This window comes from Ischnura elegans, chromosome 10 (genome assembly GCF_921293095.1).
Source record: "Ischnura elegans chromosome 10, ioIscEleg1.1, whole genome shotgun sequence".
NCBI lineage: Eukaryota > Metazoa > Arthropoda > Insecta > Odonata > Coenagrionidae > Ischnura > Ischnura elegans.
Genome location: NC_060255.1, coordinates 39603602 through 39622866, shown reverse-complemented (window position 1 = coordinate 39622866; position 19265 = coordinate 39603602). Strand labels below are relative to the sequence as shown.

General features: G+C 37.9%; 1 protein-coding gene and 1 long non-coding RNA gene across 2 annotated transcripts in view; both read left to right on the top strand.

Moving 5' to 3' along the window:
- The window catches only part of LOC124166934 (androgen-dependent TFPI-regulating protein-like), a 46137-nt gene extending 45377 nt beyond the window's left edge, over positions 1 to 760 (top strand). Inside the window, exon 5 of the mRNA XM_046544647.1 lies at positions 612 to 760. Within this exon, the coding sequence (XP_046400603.1) occupies positions 612 to 673 (62 nt within the window). The 3' untranslated portion in view covers positions 674 to 760. The remainder of the gene's footprint in view (positions 1 to 611) is intronic.
- A 10259-nt stretch (positions 761 to 11019) lies between these two features.
- LOC124167041 lies at positions 11020 to 14023 on the top strand. Its single transcript, XR_006866588.1, has 2 exons — positions 11020 to 11266; positions 12105 to 14023. It is a non-coding gene; the product is annotated as an uncharacterized LOC124167041 (long non-coding RNA).
- Positions 14024 to 19265: the final 5242 nt, after the last annotated feature.

The window sequence follows — 19265 nt, the reverse complement described above, 5'->3', positions numbered from 1 at the left end:
GATATCCAAGCAGCGGCGGATCCAGGATAGGAACAAGGGGGGGGGGGGGGGCAAGTGGGGGTTGAAATTCCAGCAGTATTGGGGGTCGGAAAAAGATTACCGTTCTATGTAGTGTAAATTAAGTATCCAAGGGCGGGAGGGGGCTAAAGCCCCCCAACCCCCCCGATAGATCCGCCACTCTATCCAAGGGATATCCAATTTACTCTCTGGATCCGCCACTGATATTCCTCGGTATAATTCAGGAAATTAAAGGAACCGAATTTCATTGATACACATTTGAATTTATAGCCGCATAAATAAAACAGCTGTTGGAGTGCAAACTCATACTTCCCAGTAATATGAGATAAATTTAAAATAAACGGAACCAAAGAAGAGCATGCATGTTCACCCGAATAAAACGAATAAATACAATGGGTCACGTTAAAAGTCACGGTATTTCTTCTGGTGATAACCACTCACCTTTCCAACTGGTTCTATTCTCCCTTTTCCACTAGTTAAAATGAAACATAAACCCAGCCTCATCTATGACTCTCACAGTTAAAAACTATTTCATCATTTTCCTGTGATAGAATCGTTTGAGATTTTAATTCTGTACTCTTTTTCTTTCGCAGGCGAAAGCAGTAATAGCCAGGTTGCACAGCAAAAGGATCGTGAGCAGATAAAGATACACTAATTTTAACGAGCAGATTTTATCAATTTTTATACTATGTATTTTTTTAATTATTTACACATAAAAATAATATGTTTTTTAATAAAAATAGAAAACTACTATCTCATATTGGTGTATATTTATTTTTCCTAAAATTAAATTTATCATTGTTATGTTAAATAGTAAAGGTCCAATGATTTTATTTCAGCCAGTTTCACGGCAATTCTGATAAACAATAAATATGACTAAGCGGAGATTTAAGAGAGTCATCTAACCTGGAAAAAAATAATACACAAAGAGAATTGGGTGGTGAAAATACTTTACAAGTTCGGTTTAATATTTATATAATATAATCATACTTTTAATGAAATAAAATAGTTATTTTTACTTAAATTTTAGTATATTATAAACAAAATATTTTGAAAATAACGATAAAATTTTGTTAAACATTTCAACATGAGTTACATCGACAATTACCCAGAATATTTACACACATTGTTCTAAGAAAAGGTACCTAGAGCCATGACTGCACACACCTAGTTTAATGGTAATCCTGGTAAACAACATATTTACATAGTAAATGAAACTAAAACATAATGCTCAAATGTCAGTTTTGAAAGATGGTCTGTAGTGGAGAAAGCGAACTAAAAATCCAGTAGAAATTCATTTTATTTAGACATATAGGAGATTTCAACATTTCGCATATTTCTGCTAGGTCAACATTTAAGGGCGTTAACTTTAATAATCTATTTAGGTTGTATACAAATTAACAATAAATACAACGGACACATGCCCGGTTTTCTAAACAGATATAAAATCGGTTCTTTCAGTGAAGAGCTAAGTCCACTAAATTAATTAGGCCGGCTTCGGACAGGAAATGTTGGTATCGATTAAAAAATCCCAGCGCACTAACACAAAAAAAACAATTTAGTCATTTAACAATTTGAGTGAACTGCAGGAAAACACTAATGGGTGTTAAATTATCAACGCTTGAATGACCTTATTTCAGTAAATTGACACCTGGAGCACAAGCACACAATACTAAAACGCTGATAAAAAAAAGCGGAGACGTGACCACAAAAAATTATAATGAGCGTTCAAATACCGGACGTTCTCCGCCAACAATTTTCTTCGTGGCCAAATATATACTAGTCATCGTCTTCATCACACAAAGAGGGCAGTCCATTTTCCCTAATACACACGAAAGTGGAAGGAAATCACCTTCGCGGCGGACAGCTGAGAAATTAACCGTCCTCGGGTTGATTTTGACGATGGTTTGATCTTCCATGCCCAACGAGCCGTGAATGGCGAGGCAAGGCATTTCTCACAGCGGCACAGCACGCGATCCCAAACCTTGCACGACTGGCTGGGCCTCTCCAAAAAGCGGGCTCGGGCTTTTTATTTCTGCAACACGAAGAGGGAGAGAAATTAATCATGGTCTGGAAACAAGGATGGTCGGACTTAGTGACAAAATCGCACCCCGCGGTCGAATGAAAGAGGGATATTGCAGCTTGAAGCCACGTCCTTGCTCTCAGAAGAGAGAGGAATGTACAGTCACTTTCAAAAGTAGGTCCCCACGGCCAGCGCGAGCAACTACGTTTTTCTCGGAGGTCGAACTTCGGGTATTGGCTATGCCTTCTGTGTCTTGAACGGGCCAGTTTGACTTACTCTCACCGTCTGCGCAAGTCTTCCCGAGGCAGTCTTCACCAGGGAAGTTCAACAGGATAGGGGAAATTTTTCCGCAAGCATTTGCGACACCTATTCTTGTAGTTGTTGCTAAATATAATATTTGTAGTCATAAAAATGCATAATTCAGCCATGAATTTCCAATTTACGCTATATTGCCTTTCCTTATGATAACTAAATGTCTATTTCTAATTATTTTTATTTTCGGTCGAAGTGCTAGGAAAACAAATGAAGATGACTTCCGCGTCCTCTCAAGTGAACTGTGTTGTTGTTTCGGAGTTCTGTAGTGAAATCGAAGAATGTCGGCATTTGCCAGCGTGTATTGCATCGTAATAATCTTCAAAATTTGGAGTATCGTAAGAAATACGTTATTGTTGCGCAGTTAAGGACTGCCCTTTCAAGGGCTGTAAGTTTTTCTGTTTTCCTCGACAAGTAGCCAGGTAAGTCACATTCATTTTTATTGCATCTGCTGTCATGTGTTCTGAAATACTTCTCAAGAACGTAGTTGTTGGATGTTTAAATTTGGGTAACTTAATCCAACTCTATAGAAAAACAGTGACATTTCAGTTTATTTCCTCTCAATTGATAAAGACATATCTTTCCCGTGGAGTAAGTATAGGACTGTGAAGAATGATCAATCCAAATGTAGTTCATCTGCTTGAAGCGATTATTATTAAATTCCAAGGATCTCGAAAAAGGAATGCATAATTTTTACTATGCTTAGTTAACTTCCATCCTTCGCTCGTCACATTGTTTTTATGCTTCTATGTGCTTGCTCCAAACATCCAAACTCTGTGGTTTGAAGTTACTATGTATTAGAATTAGTTTAAATCTATTTAATTAAGTTAAATCATTTTTAATTAATGCCTTTATTTTTCACTTATCTACACCAAATTGTTTTGTTAATGAAGTTAACTTTATGAATTTTTGTGTTGGTGTCATGTGAATCTTTCTTTAATTTTAACCTGGTATTGAAATACTCTTTGCAACAGTCTAAGATAATTTTCTTCTAAGAAGTTACTGAGCTGTATTTCTAGTTCCTTAGAAAGTTTTGAATCATCGCATCATCCATGCTGCCATTCAGAGGCGTCACTAGGACTATGTTTTTGGGGGAGGGGATAGCCTGGGGTGGCGATTCTCCACCTTCGTTGGGGAAAGTTTTTGAAAAATAGCATGCCTGGAAATACATTTCACATAATTTTCGCACTAAAAAATTGACTTTAAGCAGACGCAGTTATTAATGTCAAAACTAGACAATTTCTTTTTGTTTCTCTGAGGCTTTGGGGGGGATCTATCCCCCTTCCCCCCCTATAGTTACGCGTCTGCTTCCATTTTTGTCTTACATAACTGATTTTTGTGGATATCGTCTAAAAATTGTTTAACAGTGCAATACTCAGTTATGGCCAATTTACTTAGCTAATTTTGTTTGAAAGTCCTAGCTTTTCTCATAACTTTCTTGTGTTTTTCATAGGGAGGTGTAATTTTCCTTTAATTTCTGAAACATTACAAGTGATGTACTCTGATTGTGTTTCTTGCTCTTCTTTCTTTATCCAGGAGTTGATGAATCATTATTCAGAACTTCATCATGAAAAAAATATGTAGCACAGAACTATTTGGCTAAGTTTGTTATTCTCATGAATAATGTACTTATTGACAATAAATATTATTTTTGTCTTTTTACATTCGATTTTAATTTATGTGCAATAACCTAAGAGAAACAATAACCTATCGCCCTGAGGCCTTGATGGCTCTTTCCTCCAAATAAAAATGATATGAAACTACCCATTCGCTCCAGAGAATCAGTTATTTTGTGCGTACGAGTGTGCGGGCATTTTGAGTTGAAGCAAATAGACTTGAAATAATGGAATGGGAAGGGAGGTCGTGTTTTAGCGATTTGAATTTGGCGGCAGATGCCGATGCTGCTGCCATCTTAACTTATAGTAGTAAAACTCTTAACTGTCAAAGAAGTTTAGCGTGGAGTTGGACATCTATGGTCTTCACTATTCCTAAATTCTTCGCGACTTCCCCGACTCCCAGTGCCACAACACAAGGCGAAGCATATGTTCTCAGTCATGGGATTCCCACCCTGATAGTATTCTGAGATGGATATTCCGAGTAGTCTGCCTTGCACTAAAAAATAACGAGACGTATCTGCGTCGCAACGCACATATGAGGAAGAAACGAAAATTGGAATTTACGTCTGAAAGAGTATTCAAAAAGTTTCCTACAAAATAACCTTCTAGATATTCCTTTAACACATTATTATCAACACCATCAATATATATTGCTCTATGTTTAAGTATTTCAAACACACTGTTTGGCGCATTCATTATTCCTAACCATTTCCTTAGGTTACATATGTTTACCATGGTTTATACTACATTTTTCTACGTGTCTCATCGCGCGAGAAATCAAAAATATTAATGCGCGCTAAATTGTAATGTTTAATTCTGTATCATATTTATTCCAGTCGTTACTAACATATCCCATATGAACAAATATTTAAATAATGATTTATACATTCGAGGTATCAGGAAGTAATTAACCGGCATCTTTATGTTCATCGAAAGTTCGAATGTCTTAATAGTTACCATAAATATACTTTCTATAATGAAAATACCAACGGAAGCATTAATTAAATGACTTGTGTGCCTATTTATTACCATTTAAAGGCACATTAATGCTAGGGGAGACCGGGGCACGTTGGCCATAGGGGCAGGATGGCCCAGTCGAGTTAATTCGTACAATAGACATTGAATCGTGCTAGGAATCTATCATAAGGTTGGTAGCACACTTCCCCTTTCTCCACAACACCATTATGACTGGCGGAGCAGTTTTTGACAAGTTATAGCGATTAATTGTATTTGCGCGTGTTTCAGTAAAATTCTACTCCCAGGTTAAATGTGTGTTATTTAAGTTTTGATCAATTTGGGCCTAATAGTTGAGTACTATAATTAAAGCTCATAGTTAAAGGAAAACTTCTGTGTTGCATACAATCTAAATTGCTTCAGTGAGTTTTGTAACGAATAGAATTTATTGTAAACATGGCGATGGGGCAGGTTGGCCCAGCGACGACGGGGCACGTTGGCCACCCCGGCCAACGTGCCCCGTCCTATGCATTTCTTCGTCAAAAATGGCCTAATTTTGAATAGACGGTCACTTGCATCATCAATTGAGCTGTCATTCAGGTGTAAATGACTTAATATTGTTATAAATCGGTTACAATGCATGCTTGCCAGTAAGAGTGTGGGGAAGTACCTTTTGTTAAGTTTTGTTACCTTTTTGGACCAACATATACGTTTATTAGGGAATTTATCGTAGCATGACATTATCTATACATGTCATATTACCTGACTTTATCATGCCATACGTTCCTCCTCCTCCTAAGCTAGATTTACATTTTTCTGGTTAGCATATATGTCACTGTTTATGCAAATGTGCTTAAGCAGTTTATCCGAGGAAAATGAAAAAAAGTCGAGTGGACGTACGCATTTGATTACCTCTTCAGTAGGAAGAATTGGATTACAATTTAAATTGAGCTCGAAAGCTGGATTACCCTTTCCTCACTTACATGGATTATTTTCTGCTACATTTGAGGGTTAGCTTGCATCAATAGTCAACTCCAGAGGTTCCGCTGGGTCTGCGATTAGTCGTCTTTGGGAGCGTTGGGTTGCGTGTGAACTGATTAGACACAAAGACTCAATTAAATTCAAAGAGGCTACTAAAATATAAGTGCAGTGGTGAAGACAGACATCTATTTGAACGTAACATAGTATCACAATGTAACGCATTTCAACTGGAGCTAAAAAAAATAAAATACGCGCGTCCGATATAGAAAGATGAAGATTCACTGTGCCTAAAGTGTGCCTTTTTCGACGGTCAGCCTGGAGCACAATGTATTAAGTGCACGAATTGCAAGCGTTATTCTCATTAGACATGTGTGAACAATGGAATCCGCGTAATATTTCACACGAGCAATAATTGTGCTGATCCTTTGTATCTGGACAGTCACAAAAGTCAACTGGTTTGCATTAGCAAGCCAGAAATCCTAATAATTTAAAGCCTTCCCGTTGTTTTAGTAAAATGGTTACATAAACTGAAATATATTTCTTGATTACTATTAGTTTTATTTTGATTTCCTAAAATCATACTAGTTCAGCTTATCAAAACATACATGGGCCAACGTGCCCCAGCCGCTGGGCCAACTTGCCCCGATGTAGGGGCAGATTGGCCCACCTGTCATATGCCCAGTATTTATTAATTTTTTTAAATTTATAACTCATATATTCAAGTTTATTTATTGCCATCCAGATTTAGAAAGACTGTTCTAAAATTTAGCAATAATTTCATAAAGTTAACTATGCATAAATAAAAAATATTTAAAAATGTAAGAAAATCGGGCCAACGTGCCCCGGTCTCCCCTATATGTTTTATCTTTGCCCCTTCATTGAGAGGTTAACCTAAGTCTTCCCCCTTTTTCGTTTCCTTTTTTTCTGCGAAAACCAGTCGTAATTGGCGCCTGCTGATATCATGCAGGGCAATATCCTACACATTATTATGTATAAGTGGTTTTACATCATAAATAGAACTTACACTCATGTAATGAATACCTTGAGTCAGTCTTACGTGCGAACAAATACTGATCATATTCCTACTGACACTAAACTACGCACGCATAATATTCATCCGATAAAAATATACCGTGTTGGGTACCTAATGACTATTTCTGCATTATTAATACAAATTAAACTTATGAGCTGCCAAATATACTGCTTGGGATGTAGCGTTTGACGATGTGGAAACTTAGGCGACGACAAAAGAGGGACAAGAAAAGAATGAAGGCATCCGAGATGTGAGTATAAAAAAGGCGCAGGCACGGTGATTCGTAAAATCTTCAATTCAGAAGGGCAGGTAAATGATGTTTTTCTATGACCACCATAACTGGTTGACTCACCATCATAACTCCTCGCACATGTTGCTTGTACTGTTTTTCTTAAAAAAATGAACAATATTAATGTAAGAGTATTTCCCATAAACAGAAGGACAACACTTCCTACGACGCATTATGGTCTAACAGCCTGTCATTTCACTTGATGCCAATAAACATCTCGCTGCTTCTTTTAGTGAAAATTTATGTTTACCTTAAAAGCAATTCAATAAAATTGAAAGACAATCCAATTGCTTATTCGAAAAAATAATGCAAAATTATCTTCTCCCATAAAAAATTGCCGTACCGGTAGTTTTGACCGGTAAAAATTTAAAAACTTCTTCTGATTTTCTATTCACAGTATGGGAATAAGTTGCGTTATTCAAAATGTAGGCAAAACTTGTAGTCCGAATAACCTACTACTTGGGGAGTGACTGCTATTTAACTTGTAAACATTGAAAAAAATGTCTGAAAATCTTTAACCACCGGCATGGATGAACGCGATGACGGATGGTAACCGTGACGCAAATGACAATATTTACATAGGCGTATATATTTACGTATTTTTCACCAAGCGATGTGAAGAAAAAAATATTGGAGTAACATGCTCGAAATGCTCCGAAAATTTTTTTGCACAATATGTTTTGTGTGAGTTTACCAAACTACACAGATGTCTCCTCTCTTCCTCGTGCGATGGGTTACTTGCCGGAAAAACCCATATATTCTTCTCCGCTTTCTTCGGTGGTGGAATTGTTTGGCTGTGTGTGGGGGGGGGGGGGAGGTTCACGCGGCCTTCCTACCTCTGAAATCGTGCGTGGGGCTCTTGACGACGGTTAAAGTAGTCAAGTTGCACCATTTGTACTACCTGATCAAGTCGAATCGATCCCCAGTGGACAAGGAACGTGTAAGCAATACGCGAAGGTCGACTTCGGAGAATAACGGAGACGGCTGCGCCAGGTATGGGGACCGACTTATGAAAGTGACTGTACGTTGCGACGCAAAGTCATGATTCAAAACCAATTCTTTAGTCGTACGATGTGTAAAAAGGTTTTGTTTTCGTATAAGAGGTTTTTATATGCCAATAGGCAACGATAACAAGAATAAGTAAAATTCAATGCACATAATCCACAAATTTAATACTGTTTTCAGCACTTTATGCTATAGACGTACCCAGCGGGGGACAGGGGCGGCCTAAGAAGTGTTTCTATCAATTTTATTTTTTCACTCGGGGTAAACTGTTGGAATAGTTAATGCTTGAACATTTTCGTTGTTTTACCAAAAAATATGCGTTTAAAAATAAGCAAAAGCTATTTCATTAATCTACATTAATGTACGCAACTTATTGCGGAAGATGATTGTTGTAAACGAAGTAGTTTTCCCTAGGTTGAGTTACAAATTTCATAAAGTTGACAAAACGGCTACCTAATTTTAAGTTGCGCGGAGTCATTCATTGCACTGGTGTGTCCACATTTTCGAGTTTTTCATAAAACAAAAAACAAGGCAGATTTGAAAATAAAATTTCCTTTAAAATGACGTATTATTCATAATTATGACATGCACTGAAGTTCGGCTATACATTAGCAAAGTACAGCGGCACAGCATTTTGACGCCGACAGTAGGGAATAGTGAGCAGTACTTTTTGTTCACGAGTCGAGTATTGACTCGAGTTGAAAACTACTCGCGAGTATGGAGTCGAGTCGAGTATATAATGCCTGGACAAGGCTATACAACAACGCATACTCCAACATAATCTCATTTTTCCAACCCCATTGTACATTTTTTTTTCTGAATGTTTAGCATGATGTAAAAACGAAAAGTTAATGAGGAATGTTGAAGGTAACTGTCAGAATAAGGAGACGATGACAATGTATGTGTCTTAAAGAGTTCCTCGAGCACAATTGAAATGAATTAACCTCTAGTAGGTAATGTGTCGAAAATTTAATTAACATACGTATCCAAACTGCTGTAAAGAGCCCCGAGTATAGGAATTTGCACCATTGTAATAAAGATTTAATTAGCAAATGAGTCATGTAATATTTGATCCTTTCAAATTCTCATGCAGAAATACCAATTGTCTCTATGCTCTGCCTCATATTTTCACGTCTCAATGTTACGGTATTACTACCTGCATAAAATTGCCTTACGCTACACACTTGTGTGGCTGGACAAACACAACCTAGAGAAAATTGCTAGATTTGAGAACCTCTCAAGAAGATTTGTGATCTTCTTGGAATCTAAGTGGACGAAGCGAACGAAATATAGAACGTAGCTTTGGCTTTATAGACAGAAAAATGTTTTATAATTTCTCACTTCGTGTAATCAGCCTTAGCGGCTGTTGTTATTTAAGTTCAAGAGGGAAAATAAACGCATCAAAGGAATAAGGATCATTCCATTTCAGATCACCCAATATAAATAAAATTTGTTGCTCGACATATTTCATTATTCTGATGTTTTTTATTATTTGTGCCCTACAAATACACGATCTCAAAACACTTTTGGAAACCAATTTTCAAGCCATACTTTTTTGGCAGCCATTTTTAAAAGGGCAGCTGGGCAAATTTGGATGAAAAACGTGGTTTGCACAAAGTTTAATTTCGAACCTATATTTAAATATGTCAGAATAATTAAAAAAAAACAGTGTGTTCAGTATTAAAACAGCTTCAGGAAACCATTTCTTTTCTATCACAAAACACAGTCAAAATCTTTCCGTAAAAACTCTGGAAATATTTGTCAATAACAACTTTCTAGCACCATATATTTTTACGAAGGACACGAGACTCACTAATAAAATGTTATTTCTGAGTTGAATACTTAAAAAAACTACTTGCAGTACAAGTTTTAGCTTTGAGAATGCACTCCTTTTTTTTAATCTTTTCTAATAAAGATGATAAATCACTTGTGATATTAAACACCGGGGAAAACCGGCATTGTCAGCAAAAACCTGAAAGTTACGTATTTTTAATAGAAATTTTAACAATATTTACGTATTATCTCCGTTTTTGAGTAAAGAAGAAAGGGTGGGGTATAAAAATATCGCATAAGGAAGTATGAGCGATTCAGCGGTCCATTCCGATTACTTCGGATGCGCTGCCGGGTCGGAAGACGGTCGGCAGCCGCCGCTAACGAAAAGGCATTGGGCGCCAACGACTACTGTAGTGGTTGACTGCTATGTAAACAGCAAGCTGAAACTCCCAAGCCATGGCAATAGAACGGGTTAACAATTTTAAAAGGATATTATTACATGAGTTTCATGATAGAAGTCCCCGTCGGCAGATTTCTGAACCGTCAAACCTCAACACTCTGCAACCGAAACAGCTCGACTCGATATTCGCAACGCTACGCGAAAAAGTCGAGTCGAGTACCGAGTACTCAACTTGACTCAAATTTCCGAGTACTCGCACATCCCTACTAACAACAGATATTGCAGAGATGATATTTTAACAATTAATTTTGAGTTGTTTTGAGTTGGATGTTGGTGTGACGATTGACGGGAGGAGGACAATGAAGTGGGCAATAATGAGCAGCAGAGGGGAATGGAGCAATTGTTGTTGACGATGCGGGAGGGAGAGTATGGGGAGTTAGGGCCGTATTTTTAAACAATACTCTTATCGCCGGAGTGGGATGAGAAAGAGTTGTATCTCCACCTACTATTCGCAGTCAAGAACGTTCCTACAGCAACACCAAACTCTTCCTCTTCGAAGTAGTGGGTGTTGAGTTGATCGCTGAAATTCTCATATCTACGTCATGCGTTGTGTGACGTTTGCTGCCCACAGTTCATTGCGGCAAGAACGCATCAACAAAAAGAAGATCGCTTTTATTATTAAACTGGAGGACAACAAGATGGACAGACTTACAAGGGAAGAGACGAAGTTGTTGATTGGCGTCATAACTAGCGTCTGGAGGTGTTGGAAAGCAAGAAGACGGATGCATTATGGAATGCGAAGAAGGCGAGAGCCTAGTTGAATGTGCAGGACGAATTTAATTCGAACGAATTTGTTCGGAAGGTAAGTATGTTTGTTTGGAAGTATGATGGTGATAAATGCATTGTCTGATAGTTGAAAAGATTTTTGTTTCAATGAACAATTAATTATGGAAAATGGTTGCTGACTGATCGCTAACTATTTATCAAAGTCATAATTTTAAAACTATCTATAAATTCGGAGACATTTTCATGAAGAGCCATTCTGCGATTGCGACTATCCATGCTCGGCAGTTCGCGAGACAACTTGCTCATTTTCAACAAAAATCTAACATAACTCGTGTAAGTCTGTTGGTAACATCGACGTAGCTCATTCTAGGTTCGTAGCTAGTTCATTGGTTTTGGGGTTTAAAAACCGGTGAAAAGCTATAACTTTTTTTTAGATTCTTTGCTGAAATCCTCATAAAGTGCACTTTGGTGGTAGATGGTAAAAAACCTTCGTGATTATGTCGCGGCCAGAGATTTTCCACGAAACGTATTTCCCTTCATTTCCAATACAAGATTAGACGTGATTCGCGCCATGCGATACAAGTAAATCTTATTTTCCTGCGCCGAAATCAAAAGCTTCACAACAATAATTCCAAGTTAATGGAATGTTAATGGAATTATTATTGTGAAGCTTTTGGTTTCGGCTTGTAGCGGCGGGGTAGGGGTAACAATTAAAACGACTCCGCAATGGTGGCGGAGTTGCTGTAATTGTTATTTAGTGGCAAAGTAAATAAATTCGTGAATATACGTAGTGTACGTGTAGCATTATCAATTGTGGCTGTAGTGATGGATATTTATTTTTGGTTTGGTTACAAGTCCAGTGATATATTTTGTCGTAAATCTCTAATGTAACGGATAATTTTTCTATCTCACAGCGTACCGCCAAGCAATTGAGGAAGAGTTGCGATAATATCAAGATGAGGAAACGGGAAGAGCTGGCGAATGAAAGGCAGGAGATGATGAAGAGTGGTGGCGGACCAATGACACCCACCAGTAAGGAAGATTTGCCACCAGAGATGGAAATAGCCTCGCCGTCCGTCTCCTACTCTCCGGCGAATGCTGGGGACTCTGATGCGTTGGCGGTCCCTAGCGTTTCCCCGGTGGGTAGGGATGGGACCTTGGATTGTTTGCTTCCTCTCAACATTTCTGAGATATCAGGCAAGTTGATTAAAAAAACGGGTATGTTCCTATCATTATTAAAGGGAATTCCTTAGTGTTGCACTGAGATTATTATCAAGTAAAATATTATCATGTTGCATCTGTCAGTCAAAAAATATAAAATGTGTACAGTACCATGATTGTGCTTAAAGGAATACAACTTCGTTAAAGAGAAATTGACCTGCATCATACTAGCCTTTGTGTATTGTGTGGTTATTTTTCTGTGACCTTTATAAAATGTCATTGCATATCCAATATAATCATCATGGTTGAAGTTAAGTTGAGTTACTTGATGCTATTTCCAGGAATTATGTCACATGATTTTCATTAATCAACGTTATACTTTCTTATTTTTCCTCTGAGTTAAATGACCACCATCGAGAGGAAGCATACACTCCGAGGATGCAATCTGCAGGGACTTCTTGCAGTACAAAAAGGGCATAATTAATCAGGGAAGCGGCCATTGAGAAGGAGATGGAGGCTAGGCTGGGACTCACGGCATCTTACAATGAAAAGTAGGATGCCATCCAGCGGATCCGGAAGAGGGAAGCGGAGATTGCTTGTGCTATTAAGGAGCAGGAACTTGCCAATGCCAAGGCTGCTGGAAACATCATCCATATGGAGGAGGAATTTAAGAAGTGTATCCAAGGCATACAGCTTCAAACAGAGGAGGCGAAGTTGAAGCGTGTGGTATTTGTTATGATATATTTTGCTTGGTGTTGCTTGTGCTTTCATTTTAAAATTCTCCATTATCTTGAAGTTTTTAAAGTCATTAGCAAATGATTATCTGATAAAGGTTATTCAGGGAAAATATATTCATTGCAATTACCTAATTTTAGGGATAATGAAAACAAAATAAATGTAGTTAGAAGTTTGATGCACGTTTCAGTTTGAGCCTCTGCAGAATAGGCAAATTAGTGATGGGAATTCAAACTTAAAATACTGGTACTAGCCTTAGGCTCAGTTTATGGAGGCTTTCAATTTTGAAACCCAGTGTGATAAAATTGAATCCATGCAATGCTCTCTGAAATGAATTATTACAAATGAAGATATTAAAAGCATGTGAATGATCATTGTGTTTGCATATGGATATTAAGGTATAATGCATGCTTTGAGAGACCTAATTATGCCTGTATTATTGCATGGAGTTTATATGTATCATATGCTTATATGCCACTTCTTTGCAAGCTTTCAGATACTCCTCTATGAATTCCTCCTCTTCCTTGACATTGGTCAGCTCCTGCTCCTCTCTCCTGGGCTGCTGGATACCTCGATGTCATGAAAGATGCCATAACTCTGCTGCCTGCTTCTATGCCTTAACCTGAACCATTTCCTGTGGTGATGGTGCCCTCTCTGTAACTGGAATGAGAACTTCTGCACCTGCATGGCTTTTCCCCGCCTTCATTACTCCTGCCTTTCATGAGCCATATCCCATCTCTTCCTCATCTAATTCTGCACATCCAACTAGCAATTTTGCCTTTTTTGCATTAGATTTTGCATCGTCTTCTTGCTATCGGAAATGTGTTTTGTGATTTTAATTTCAGTGCCAGCCAACAACTTTGTTCTTCCTTAGTAAATTTCTCTTGTTTTTGTAAATGTGTTTAATTTTCATTTAATAAAGCTAAATTCAATTGAACCTGTATAATGTTATTTAGCTGCATTTCCCAATCCCTATATATGTATATCTTTCTTTCAATCTTTTCAGGTAAAATGATGACATAGGTAAAGGCAAGATGTAATGTAGTATGCATTCTTTTCATACAGTGAGTGGTCAACATCAAACGTGCAGTATGAGGTTCAAAATGAAGCAATTTTTTGGATAATTTTAACATGTTGGTGAAGGTAACACGAACTAATGGTTGGAAAAACTTTCGTTTAGCAAATTAAGTGAGTAATATTTATGTTAACGTGTAAGTTATTACTGCCTCCAGGTCAATCATTGCTGCTTTATCAATTTTATAGTTGCTTTCATGTAAAATTGTAAAAGACGTTTATTCATACCACCCATGAGTGAAAATAATTTAGTACTAATCAAGTAGTATGCTTGAACAATTCCACTAATTAGTCATTTCACTGCTTACTCAAGGCATTACTGCCTTTAAAGGATCAAAGTTTTTAAAAATTCCATTTTATATTTTAAGTAGTATCAGTCACACATATCAATCGTCACTGAATATGAAGGTTGATTGAGTATGCCTGCAGACTTGATTCTCCTATGTACTAGTGTTCCATTGCTGACATAGAATTCCTTATTTACATTCTTGATTACTTGCTCCATGTTGTAAGATATTAATAGCCAATTCAGAATATGAATAACAGGGGTAGGCCTTCCATTACCTTACTCTGTAATTCCTTCCTTCTATCAGCCCTTCCATCAGACAGTCATGTTTCATTATCTGGCTGATTACCACTCCATTTTTTAATTAAAAGTGATTCTGCTAAGGTTAGTTCAAATATTTATAATTTTAAAAGAGAACTGTTTAATTTTATTTATTTCTTGAAATTACATTGCTAAAATCCAATTTTTTGGCATAATTATTATTATCACCCATGCATTATTAATGATTATTTATGCATACCATTGTATTTACGTCCCTACAAATATGAAATGGGTACTTTGAAAGGGCCTAACATAATGAGATAGGGTATTAAATTAGGAGAATGAAGTACCCGTGACAAGAGATAACTCTACCTATCTTCATGTTGTTAACTGTATTTATACATTGTAAGGGACATGCAAAGGAAGTGGGAGTCTTGGGCAGGAAAGGAAAATGAAGGAACTACCTATATGGATTTTCATTGGAATAATATAATTTTATTCAAGACTAAACAAGACCCATTACAATGGAACAGTACAGTATGGAGGTGTGTTTCGGAAGAGCTTTATGTATCAGTTAGAAAAATACACTAAAGGGATAAGCAGAATCCCATTTATTAAGAAGTAGAATTACTCAGCAACCACGGTTTGCCTCAGCTTGATATTTTCAAACCATAATATGCCTTGAGATGAAGCTGCCAATTTCAACATAAAATACGTTGTGATATACTTGGTAAATAAACATTTACATACCTTTACGTTTAATGAAAACCATATGATCTATTCCGGTTTCCGTACAATTAGCCTAACTCTCCCCCTGAACTCACAGTCGGAACATAGGTGCAGTCGATACCACCCAATACGTATACTCTAGGAAATCAACCTTTGTCATAAAAAGATGTCTTACATCTAGCAGTATTTTCCTCTGAAATTGGCAACTTATGTTTACATTTGTAACGAGGTATCAATACCACCAGGTCATTACTGATGCTCTGTAACGGTTACCAAATATTTTGAACTCAATACCTTATAACACTTCCCCTCCAAATGGAAAATTTTCATTCATACAATTTCCAAACTAAGGAGAAATCATACCTTAATTATTCTCAACACCGTCCCCTGAGCAACTCCGGGTAGATCGCCACAAACGAGATTTAATACTGTGCTACATAATCAAAGCGATAATATAAATCTTGCGTAAAAATACCACATACCTGGAATGACCCGGAGGCATAAAACCTAAAGGCAATTAGCAGTTTTAACATATACGGAATCGTCAGAACACGATTGCTTAAATGTTCACTCCATTCAGAGGGTAAAATAACGTCTGTTACGGTTCATATTGTGAAGCGATACCTCTGGAGAAATTCCTTTCTGAATAGTAGTACTCAATGATATTCTACCTATCCCTTAAGTGTATTCGTCCAACATAAATATACGACTCTTTCAACTCATACCTTGAAAATTCAGCATCCATTTCATAACAACGGTTGTTTACTTACAGACTTAACGCTTTTTTCGTTCTTTTTATACGTTTCCTCATAACAGGCATATATTATGAAAAAAATAAATATCATCACGTTAAAAAAGCGTAATTTTTATGGAATTTTGATCGCATACTGCAAAATGTGTCCGGAAAAAAATGACAAAATCCGGAGGTTAACAACGCATTCCGCCATATTAGGCCTTGAAACAGTTCCTACAATTTAGAAGGGTGGTCTGATCCATGCTCAAAATAGTAGGGAGAAATTCGGTAAGCTTGTAGATGGAGTTGATTCTACTAAGAAGGAGGTACGTTTAAAAAACGCTTGGAGGTTGATTTCCCCCTAGTAACGCGTCACACAGGAAGAGTCGTTCCTCTAGGAACGTCTTAAAATACGGCCCTTAGAGTGTAAAAGTTGTGGCGTGTGTCTTTGCTCCCGAGTTTTTATTTATAAAAAATTTTAATAAAGTGTAATAACCATATTTGTGAAGTTTGAAGAGGAAATAAAAAAAACGTTACAATATCCACATCAGTGGCGAAACGAATGGGGGTTTTAGTGGGGGTTAAAACCCCCACTAAAGCTCAGAGAAATGATTAAGTTTAATCCATTTCACTCAATAGGATTGATATTACTAAGAGAATAGTGTAAGGATTAATAAAATATCCCTCAGAAAGCCGTAAAACTCACCATTTTGAACAGCTTATCTTAAAATCCCGCAATTTATTAATCTCGCACCTACCGCTTATCTTAGTGGGTATTCCATACCCCCACACACCCCGGTATTAGTTAGCCCTAGCCTTAATTCCCTAGCCTTAATTCCTGGCTGCGCCCCTAATCCACATTATAGTTGCAAGTATGAATTGCGGCAGTACAGACGAACAACACAATACGAGCCATATTATTTAAAATTATCTATTAGCCATTTAAGTATACCGGAACTAGCCACGGTGACAAATGCAAGGTGTCACCCGCAATTCACAATTGGTGCAAAAATTCCACAGAGAAAAAATCATTTGCCTAGACTGGGTTCTTATCTTGAGAAAAATTCTGCTATTTCTTGCGATTACAACCACATTAGAGCCAAATATCATATTGCACTCATCACAGCGCCTTGGACAGTTTTGAAAACGGATTAAAATGCGACCGAAGTGGCAACAGAAATCTATGGGATGGAATTGGGCCTCTTCTATGCCGTCCCCTTGCTTATGACTTACAATGACAGTCACATTATTTCTATTTTAAAAATCATTCTTAAATTATCATTGAAAAACACCTCTTGAAATCAGCCACACTCGTGACTACATTTGACCGCTCAAAACATTTGAAATTGCACACTTCCTTTCTCTAAAAACAATGTATCCGCATAAATTGCTATAACCGTGAAACATCCGCACAATTTCTCACTATCGTATCAATATTTACATAAAATAGGAAATTGTAAGTTTTAAATGTGAGAATCAACAAAACGTAATATACATATAAAAAAAAAACAATTCGAACGAAAGAATTCTAGATACGATTAATAGGAAAAATGCCAGTTTTGAAACAAAGATGTATGTAAGGATGAAATTCAGAATAAAAAATTCATTTTTTTGGACCGAAAATCAAACGCGGTTCTGCTGATTGTAAGTCAGAAATTCCACCAATATATACTACCAAAGTAAGCTAGTAAGTAACTTACCACTTTTTTTCCAGAGCGCACCATTGAGGCCCACAGTCTTCCCGTACTGCTGCTTGTAAAATTCATTGAACATTACATAGAACATGATGGCTTGAAAGAATATCCATGTTGCAAACGACTTAGGGTAATTACAGTCACTGCGCAACAGCATCTGAATTGAGTGCAGCATAATGATGAGGAGGTGGGACTGCATTGGAGAGAAGGAGAAAATTCGAAACGGTTGATCAGTGGTGCCGACTCCATGGGGCCTGAGGGGGCCCGAGCCCCCTCAAAAATTCGTTATGGGTGTGAGGAAAAAATGTACTAGGCTCGTCGATTTTCCCCGGAGTGTCCAGATATCGAGATTCGAGTTATCAGGGTTCTAATATTGATCATATGACTCTTATAAAATACTTAAAAAACTTAAAACTCACTACTTATAAAATTTCCCGGGGCAAGATCCCCGGTTTGGGCCCCCCCAATGTTTTTTGTAAGTCGGCGTCCCTGCGGTTGATATATATTGTGACGGGTGGTCACGATATTTTTTTTCTTTTCGTCCCATGTCAGCGCGCCTCACGCGGCTACGATCTTCCCCGTGGAAGATTACGTGGATCGGGCGAAGTGACTCTGACCTTCATGTAGTATAAGACGGTAAAATACCATGGTTTTAGTTCCCATTCAATTGTACCCATAGGATGTAAGGCGATCACGCCACTTGTGCAGTGACGTGATTGGCTAAAATTCAAAGTGAGTGACGTGTGTCAGCTTTCCGTAACGGAAAAATCGGGAATAGCGAGGTTACGTGGTAGGAGGAGAAGTGGGGATGAAGTCAGTTGGTGAACGGACACGGTACTGGTCTGTTGGTCGAGAGGGAGACAAGCCTGTCTCGAGGTACCAGCAGAGAGAGAGCACATAATTGGGAGCTGGCAGTCAATGCTCAGCTGTGAGAGGGAAGGAGACCCAAGAAAGGCAACGGCTGTGATTGCAGAGGTGTGTGACGGAGAGCGACCGGGGGAAGTGGAGCAGTTTCTGATTCCGGAGCACGGATAAAGGTGCTGGCCCAGGCGTTTGAGAAGGCGACATCTGTGCCGAAAGTGAGGCCGTCGCTGCGCTTGTGGGCCGTTTTCATCCGGAGCAGCCAAAAAGCTCCCCGAATCGCTGGCGACGGAGTCGTCGGGAACCACAGACTGCCATGCCCATAAGTATCAATCTCCAGTAATTATTCCCGTATTATCACATTCCCAAGTGCTTCAAGCAGTACCAAGAGGGTAAAGATTACCACTCTAAAGTCCGTCTACTTCATCCAAATACCGGTGATTCATGTAAAGACCAATCAAGTCACTTTCGCAAGAGTTCATGCGAGACTGCAAAAAGTCAATAACTGCACCGAGTTTTTAAATAGTTAATTGAACAGAAA